Source organism: Rhagoletis pomonella, unplaced genomic scaffold (genome assembly GCF_013731165.1).
Source record: "Rhagoletis pomonella isolate Grant_MI unplaced genomic scaffold, Rhpom_1.0 Rhpom_scaffold_00420, whole genome shotgun sequence".
Classification (NCBI taxonomy): Eukaryota; Metazoa; Arthropoda; class Insecta; order Diptera; family Tephritidae; genus Rhagoletis; species Rhagoletis pomonella.
The window spans coordinates 1-9,709 of NW_023458974.1; the positions used below are offsets into that span (position 1 = coordinate 1).

Genomic DNA, 9,709 nt, shown 5'->3' on the forward strand with positions numbered 1-9,709 from the left:
GGTTATAATCCCTAAGCGCGGCCGAAGGCCGCCTACTCAGAAAGAAGTTCGTTTTCATGTATGCACTATTTCGGTTTTTGTCATATGCATTACTTCGGTTTTGAGTCGAAACTGTGCATGTATGCATTACTTCGGTTTTTGTCATATGCATTATTTCGGTTTTGAACCGAAACTGTGCATGTATGCATTACTTCGTTTTTCTCATATGCATTATTTCGGTTTTCAAACGAAAGAGTGCATATCCATAATTTCGGTTTTTCTAATATGCATTGTTGCGGTTTTCAACCGAAACTGTGCATATATGCATTATTTCGGTTTTTTTTCGTATGCATTATTTCGGTTTTTTTCATATGCATTATTTCGTATGCACAGTTTCCATATGCACAATTTCAGGGTGCCGTCCACGAGCGCCCACGCAAACTCACTGGTGAGAAGTTGAACGCCGCAAAAGAAGATTTTAATCTGTTGCTGCATCATGGTGTCATAACACCTTCGAGCAATCAATGGACAAGTCCCATCCACATGATGCCCAAAGAGTCCGGTGGCTGGCGCACTGCAGGAGACTTTCGCTTAAAAATCAACATAAAAAAATTCCATATCGGTGGAAGTGAAGTAGTCTACTTAGGCTATTCTGTGAGCCAGCATTGTTACCAGCCTCCTGAGGAAAATGTTATCCAAAGCCCCAAACAGTTGTTGACTCGCGCCGCTTCCTCGGTATTGTAAATTATTATAGGCGTATTTTGCCTCACGCAGCAGAAATTCAAGTTTTCCCTCAGTGAGTGCCTGAAAACAGCGTCCATCTCGCTGTAAATCCTTTGGAGAATACACAAAGCCCACGTTTTTTGTCGAATTAAAGTTTAAAATTTGTTATTTAATTTTCCGTTGTCAACGAATAAGAATAAAGTAAATGTCAAATAATTGTTCAGTGATTGCAAATCAGTTTTATAATAGGGAATGAGGTAGTTAGTACTTTTTTTAAGGCGGTAAAATGTAGTTTTTTCAAGAGGGAAACATCGATTTTGCTAAGGGAGTCAATATGGCGGATTAGAGCGAGAACGCTGTCAATATCCAACACCTTGTATTATTCCACCATGCGAGCGGTTTTACCTTTAAATATTTGTATCATGCTCGGTTCCATGACTATTGAGAGTAGAAAAAAGAGAGTAAATAAGGTCCTCTCTCTGGCAGAAGTTACCAGTTTTAGTCCGAAGATTTTTTGCTGGTAAATTCTGGTAAATGTATCAAACGATCAGCTGTAGTGTGTTTGGAACCGAAATTGTAAACAAAATAAATGTGCATTTTGCTAATTCATGTTGAAAAATATTTAATTACGGGTTTAAGTGGATTCTAATGAATTTGAAAGTGTTTTTGGTTATTTACATGTGTGAGCTGAGTGTGTTTACATACAAAATAAGCAAAAAATTGACAACTAAAATTTGGAGGTTATGTTGAAGTTGACGGAAGTTACCATTTTTTACTAGAAAGCGATCCCGTACTTTTCAATTTTACTCTCTCGCTCTGAGCGAATTTTTAATTTTTGAAAGTTTTACTAGTTTTAGTCCGAGGAATACGGGATTGCACCTGAAGTTGGGGTGTAGCCAACTTTGGACTCAACTATTCGCCTCTAAAATTGCCTGGAAAATCGCCTCATGCGAACACCGTATAACAGCTCACGAATGAATACTTGGAAACAAGCCGGATTCACAGTCGAATGAGACTTTTTTGATTAATACGAATATAAAGAAAATAAACAAACTTTGGCAGTTTAAAATGCGAGTAAATAACAAGTAATTTTTAGCAAAAAAAAAACCGACTTCAACTCTCATAAAAAAAAAAATATATATAAATATATATCTCATGATCCACTGATCGGATCTTAACCAGATTAGTATGGGACCACCTCTGAGACACTACCTTTCCGATGCAAAAAGAATTATCGAAATCGGTTGACGTGGTCCAAAGTTATGCGGTAACATACATAAAAAAAAAAAAAAGATTCCGACGAACTGATAACCTCCTCCTTTTTTGGAAGTCGGTTAAAAACAAATCAAAGCAGCTGTTATACTGCTATTACTTATTCAATGTACCTTGAACGTAAAGAGCCACAGCGGGTAACAACGAATTCACAGTACAACAAAAAGGGTAGTTTCTTTTAATTTGAATAAAGTTTCACTGAAGCTGGAAATAGTTGAATTTAATTTGAATGAAGTCTGATTTAATTTGAAAAAGGTTGCGCTTAGTTGGAAAATGGGTTCACTTAAACTGAAAATGCTGTATTCATATGTACATGATGGATTTTTTTTTGTTGATGTTCTAATGCACACTTTATATTAATGCAGTGGTGTAATGACAACATTTATGCGCTCATACACGTACTTATAGGCAAGTGCATACATACATACGTAACTACATACGCCGGATTTTCTTTTCATTTCAAGAATACGTACATAAATGCATAAACAAACTACAGAAAAATGTGAGTTCAATTGGCAATTGTGCCATCAAAAAGTTATGTTTGAACTCCCATATTTAGAGTGATGGTCAAACATGCTAGGCAAATGCCTTACAACGGCCGCCATGAGTATGGTATAACCTACTTTGTTCACGGCTACGGCTACGAGAATTTAATTGATGTTCACTCACCTCATGATAATAGATTATTGTTTATAGATATTAACCACGGAATGTTTGAACAAATCTTTTGATTATTTTATTAGCACTCTCTGTGTTATGATTTTTTTCTATCTACTCGTACTATATTGTAGCATTTAACCGTCGGCGTCTCAGGTTAACGAGCATCCACACAGCTCCACGGCCTTAGATCAATTGCGCGATCAAAACTCTACTGAATATCGTTTAACGAATGTTAGTAGATATGAGTTGAAAGCATTCGTTACCCGATAGCATATACATACATATGTATTACTACATACATACGCACATAAATTTGTACCTGCATATACATATTTATGAACGAATATAAATAAATATAAGCGTATGCATATATATCGTACCTTTGCTGCAAAAATGTCATAATCCAAAACAAAAAATATTTTTAAGTTGAGTATGCAAACATTTCCACCACTTCTTCTTCAACGTTGGGTAAAAATTTCATAGCTGTATCGATTTATATTAGCTAATTAGAAAAAAAGTAGCTTAATTTGAACCATGGGGGTGTCGGTAAACGGCAAACTTTAAAGCAGTTTATCCCGAGATTTTGATTGTTTGGATTATGACAATCTTGCTACAAATGCTACTCTCTTTAATATTATCCCAGCCAGCAGATATGTAGACGTTAATTTTGCCGACAGTGCGATCTAGTACAATTTTATGTATCCGGAAACGAATAGAAAACGATTACAATTTTCATTCATTTTCGTATCCGGAAAACGTTCGAAACATTCGAAAAAGATGATGTTAATTGAAAGCAATAATTGTATTTTATTTGTTAAAGCTGAACATTTGAAAGCATGCATACGTAGCAGGTAAGACAACTAATTTTTGAGAATTCCCCGATCTCGACAATGAAATTCCCCGATTTTGCCCGGAATTTCGTAAAATTCCCCATTCGCCTTATTTACAAAAAAAAACACAAAAATTTAATTTATTTTGACATTTTGCTGGTCTTTCTGCTTATTTTATTTTTAAATGTAATTCATCTATGTATTCATTAACCAAACACACACTTTTATAAAGTTAGTTGACAAATGTTTGTAGTTGACAGTGTTTGATAAAATTTTAGTGACACCAATTATTATTTATTTTTTGTTATTTGATTTGGGTTATTTTTTTATAAAAATACAGTTCATTCTTTAACAAATACCGTATAGATCCAAGTTTCATCCTTGGTGCAATATTTGAAAAAATTCAACAAATTTTCGTAAACATTTCGAGTATTTTTATTCGTTTTCCAGAAAAATTATAATAAAGTGCAAATTTCAAGCGTTTAAAACTTTTCGCTTTAGATATTTTTGCCAAAGTTTTTGCGATTTTCTTCCATATAAAAAAAAAATATGTTTATTCGTTATATGAAAGCAAATGCGACAAAGAAGATTCTAAAAGATCAACGGTAATTTTTGGTTATTCGAAACATTATTGTACCGAAATTGAACGAGCTGCAATTCCCCACAAAAAAAGGGTCCATTCCCCGATTCTCCCGCAAACTGAAATTCCCCGCAAATCGGGGAATTCCCCACGAGTTGGCTTCCCTGATACGTTTTCGGCAGTGGCTGAGCGTGTAGAGGAGTGTACCGCTATTTATTAGCTTCCAGAAGGTGCCGAGTTCAAATTCCGTCAGGCGTTTCCTTAATTTTTATTTTGTTTTTCTTGGACCATGAAAAAGTATCTGTGAAGTGCGGAATGAAAGCGTATTGAACGAACAATTCAATCAGAAAAATTTCAGAAGAACAGCCAAAAACGTCTCCGTTCCACAATTGTGCCATGATGCTAGATTGTGAAGATGAAAGTCAGGAGGATACATCCGACATTTGCAGCCCCGATGAAATTCTCATAAAGTAATTATTTCACCGCAATAAAAATAAATAAATATGACTGAAAGTCCTCTCAACTGGTGCGGTGTCAATCGAAAAGAATTGATAATTTTGCCAATTTTCAAGTTTTTCAAGTTTGTCACCTCGAGCGAGTAGTTATACAGAGGCGCAGGTTTGATTTACGACCCTTCGAAAAGTTTTTATTAAGTACAATGTTCCAATTTTTAAATTCAAGTACTAAAAAAAACATTCAGTCTTATCATGAGTTTAGTTTTCCTCGAACCGGTTCACTTTTCACTTTTTGTTTTCATGTACATATTTACTATGGACGGAATACAAATATTCGGGTGAATTTTTTTTTGGCCAAAACTCAAGATAAGGCAGATTATTAAAAGTTAGTAACCCTTCCATTTTTTATTTACCTAAATCACCTAATTTACCCATCCAAATTATTTCTTAATAATACATGACATCCGCATTCGCATTCGCATCCGCGGATGTTAGCTTTTACACATCCGCATTCGCATCCGCGGATGTCTAAAATTCCACATTCGCAACATCCCTACTCTATACGGTTAATATGAGAAAATTTAAATACTGGTGTAACATCTATCATTTCTTTATTGGTTTTTAGTGCGATACTTATACAAAGGGATGAACAAAAAGACATGTTCCATGCTTTGCAGGATTAAACACCCGAATAAACCACTTTCCAGCTGCCCACTCGCCGACGATCACAAGCTGGCTGGGGCTCATTAGTTTTAAGACCAATGGCTGTAAGGGCAGAATAGGCTTTATCTCCAGGTAAATAATTAAGCTCATGTCCCACTTTCAGCAGGTAGCTGTTAATGTGTTCTGGTACCTCGGCTTCTACGTCCACTTGCATAGGGGCCAATTGGTGATGCACACGTCCAGCGTCAATTGATTCTTGAATAGTATTGTTCAACATAAAATATCGTAGTATAGTCTGTAGAAAAATATAAATATTGAACGTATTGGATATAGGATACATAAATACATGGCTTATGTTTAAATAATTGACTAACGGCACAGGCTGAACAGTAGTTGTCTTCCTTTAAACTCGTAAGAGCCTCGTAAACCTCATAAAGCTCGTAAATTTTCGAGCCTCGTAAAAGAACCGTAAAAATTTGTATGGAGCTATGGTCGATGCGCAAACGACCTCGTAAACTTCAGTGTAGCCGAGGTGCCAAATTGTTATACTAAAATGTATGATACAAGTAATTTTTAGCAAACAAAAAAAACCGACTTCAACTCTCATATAAAAAAAAATATATATATATATATATCTCATGATCCACTGATCGGATCTTAACCAGATTAGTATGGGACCACCTCTGAGACACTACCTTTCCGATGCAAAAAGAATTATCATTAATTAAGAATTAAGAAAATCGGTTGACGTGGTCCAAAGTTATCCGGTAACATACATACAAATATATATATATATATATATATATATATTCCGACGAACTAATAACCTCCTCCTTTTTTGGAAGTCGGTTAAAAATAATGCAAATAAATCAAAAAATATTAAGCAAATAAAATGAATGAATTGCATCCACTAACTGTATTGACTTAGGCTTTTTGCAAATTTTCGGCATTTTTAATTGTATTTTAACCAAGAGTGATAGAGACAAGATGGAGGGATGTTATGGAAAATACTACAAAACAAAAATTTCTTCACAAAATCCTGGCTGATCTGTCAAATAGTCACTTTAGGCAATTATTTACTGAAAGCCTCGTAAACTTATGAGTTTTACACAGTTTAAGATTTTACGAGTTTAAGGGAATCCCCTAAGTAAGCAGAAGATGCATATCGACTCGCGTCACTGTTACTTTAACAGTGCTTTTATTTAGCTCACGCATTATACTTGAACCTTAATAAGTTTTGCGCGAACAGGAATTAGTAAGCATTTGCAAGCTTCACTGCCAGCTGGCGTCCACGGTTGCATTTCGAGCATAATACGTTTTTTAAATTATTTCAGGTGGAAACCAAAACAGAACCTATACGTATATTTCTTGTTATTCTGACTTTCTTTAACAATTTCTTTGTGGAAGTCACTGTCGGATTTCCTATATCGGCAGTGGTGTCGCCTGCGTTCTGATTACGAATACAGCTTTTTCATCCGAGTACCTTTCAAATGTTTGGAATTGATTAAATTAATTTACTAAACAAATAATTACATACTTCTTTCATTAGTAAATCGCAACAAGATTGTTCATTTTTAAATTTAATGAAATGAAATGTCAAAATTGTGCTCTCTCCTTGCAAGTTTTACTGGGTTTTTTGGTCGAAAGAACACGATTTGGTAACAAGTGGTACCAACTTGTACAAGTTTTTTGCATAGAGAACACTCTTACTGCTACAATCGTTTTTCTTGTTTACAAATTATCCAGTAACTTGCCAGCAACTCTCCAGTAACCTAATTTGTGAGAATTCAAAAAATCTCTGAGATTTCAAAAAAGTACGCGAACGCAAATCCAGTAATAATTTGCAAATTTCATGAACAGCTGATAAATTGCTTGTTAATTCGCAGAAAATTCCGAATAAAACTATATATATGTTATATTTAAATAGGTTTGTTGTTTGTCAATTACAACAATAAAACCCATAAACAGTTTCCTTATTAGTTTAAGTTGCATCCAGCAACGTGCGATCAGCTGTTTTTCGCACTGGCGAATTCTCACAAGTAAAAATGTATCCAGTAGAAAACCATTAAAAACTTGCAACTTCAGCTGTCAAAACATGAAAATTCGTAAAACTTTTACTGGATTTTACTGAAAATGAGTAAACAAACACAACTAATGAACGCTTGGCAGCGAATGCTTTGGCCACTAATAAAATTAATATTTCGTATTGATTAATGCATTATAAACGCTATTTCTTGCCTGCATACGTTTAAAGATGGAAAATATTCCACATAATTTTAATAATCACAATGGGCGAGATGTTAAATATTCTGCTCTGTTCCGGATTGTAAATTACGACTGGCAAAGATATTTTAATTTGTACCTTGGCGTCTTTTGTATACTGTTGATTCTGTACTAACGGACATTAAAACTTGAAATCTATATTACCTGTGCAACTGAAGTTGTGATCCGAGATCCTCCAGCACCGCCAACCATCAATTTTACGTTGCCACTGTGGTCAAGAACTATGCTGGGGCATGTGGAACTCATTGGACGTTTCCCCGGTTTGATATAATTGGATGGCGAAGAAGGAATACCGTAAGCATTTATTACTCCGGGAGTAGAGAAATCGTCCATTTCATCATTGAGTATTATACCGGTTTGGCGTGATCGAACTTTGGAGCCAAAGCTTATAAAATGAAAAAAAAACCTTTGTTTTAACAGATTAAAATTTAAATCCATAAAATTATTCATGGTATTCATCTAATGAGGCCCGGTCGCAAGGGGTAATGGTAAGAAATATTTTAAGATCTCAAATATTTAAGATCTTTTTCCAGAGATAGTAGTCGAGAGATCTAGGTTTAATTTAAGACAGGAGGTCTCTATTACCATAAATAAGACTTTTTCGAATAGATCGGTCCCTGGCCCACTTAACGGAAAAAATGGTGCCTATATCCTAATCTAGGCAAAAGGCTACACGTACCAAATGCATTTTTTAACGTAGCTCGCCCCTGCTCCACCTATCGGAAAAATTAAAACTTTGTGCACTCCTTCTAAACACATTTCCAAAAGAGCAGCACCCATTCGAATTGGTTATGAAACATAGGTGAGAATTGTTCACAGTTGAATCATGCTTCCAATTAATTTCACAATTATCCGAAATTTTCCAAGCTTCCGTCGAAAAAAATTTAAATTTTTCGCGTTCTTTCGGATTTTTCCGAGTTTTCCACTTAGAATTTTCTATTTTTCCACTTGAATGCCATTCTGAAGGAATTGCACTCAAAATTCCATACGAAAAAATCATTCTGTCGTAAAAACCTTCTCCTGGCAATTACGAACAACCAAAAAAAATTTTAACCAAATCGGCCCAACCGTTCTCAATTGATGAATTACTATACATTTTTCACACCATTTTTATATATATAGATTTAGATATGGGTGTGAATCGAAAGAAATTTATGAAAGCTTTAGTTTGAAAATATTTTTAATTAGGCTGGCCACCTTTTCGAAAAAAAAACATATCGACCTAAAAGTATATGTATATGTATGTGCATTATACGAGAAGGTATTTTGTGTGATAATCATTCGCGAGCTGCTTTTGAATTTAAAAAATGAGAGGTCTAATTAAAGACCATAACCTCTAAATGTGCGATAAAGTTTTATTTTTTTACTTAAGATCTTTTTTATCGGTAAAGAGTGATTTGAAATTTGATGAAATTTAAAACCTGCACTATGCGAGACCTCTCTTCACTAAAAAACGGCTACACGGATTTGGATGACATATGACACTTTGATCGCTTATAACTGTGACTAATATTTGGAAATTTTTTAGGGTTTTTAAGTTCAATTTTGGCCGTTTTAACGCCATGCGGGTTCACTAGTTAAATACAACATGCTGAATACTCTAAATAAAACAATGATATTATTGGTTATTACGAATGACTTTACATAAACATAGCCTCAAATATTCAGAAGTCGTTTCCGCACACGTATTTATAGTATATTCACTACCATTTTCCGGACTAATTTTGACTATTTCTGACAAATTTGGACTCGTACTGGGCTCTATCATGGCAAAGAATCCATCAAAACTCGTTTCTGGTGTCAGTCTGAATGACTCATGGAAACACCGAAAAAATTATCAAGAAAAACAAAAAATAGCACACACTCCAAGGATGTGACGTAAATGCACGATATACAACTCACTAAAATCTGAAAGTGTCAAAATGCAAGAGCATAGGAAAAATGCGCTCACTAAAAGAGAACAGAAAAAAGTAAAGGAACGCAAAAAAAACAAATTTTTAGTCCAAAGCTTGGCTACAACAAAACTAACGTCAAATAAAAATAGAAATGTATGTACAAAACACTATCTACTACTACTACTTATATCAATTATTTTTTTGCCTCCTTCCATTTTCAAATAATTTTTTTTTTTTAGTTTTTCGATTATTTTCACCAGGAAACACTTCTATTCTGGTAGATAAGGAACCGAACTACATGGTAACTGGGGGAATTTGACAAAATAAACGACATAGGTGAGACACTCTTTCTCTTTATTTTAATTACTA

At 34.6% G+C, this 9,709-nt stretch overlaps 1 protein-coding gene across 1 annotated transcript; it reads right to left on the reverse strand.

Moving 5' to 3' along the window:
* Positions 1 to 5,086: 5,086 nt before the first annotated feature.
* On the reverse strand, positions 5,087 to 7,847 carry LOC118750835 (scoloptoxin SSD20-like). The gene is made up of 2 exons (XM_036485563.1): positions 7,590 to 7,847; positions 5,087 to 5,457 (listed from the first exon to the last, which is right to left on the reverse strand). Exons 1-2 carry the CDS (start codon positions 7,776 to 7,778, stop codon positions 5,179 to 5,181), a joined length of 468 nt encoding a protein of 155 aa, XP_036341456.1. The 5' UTR covers positions 7,779 to 7,847; the 3' UTR covers positions 5,087 to 5,178.
* Positions 7,848 to 9,709: the final 1,862 nt, after the last annotated feature.

What these genes read in the sequence shown, in the direction of transcription:
- LOC118750835 (XM_036485563.1), bottom strand. Translation starts at nt 7,778, where the DNA reads ATGGACGATTTCTCTACTCCCGGAGTAATAAATGCTTACGGTATTCCT. An exon ending in TCACAACTTCAGTTGCACAG is followed by an intron (nt 5,458 to 7,589) that starts GTAATATAGATT and finishes ATTTTTCTACAG; the next exon opens with ACTATACTACGATATTTTAT.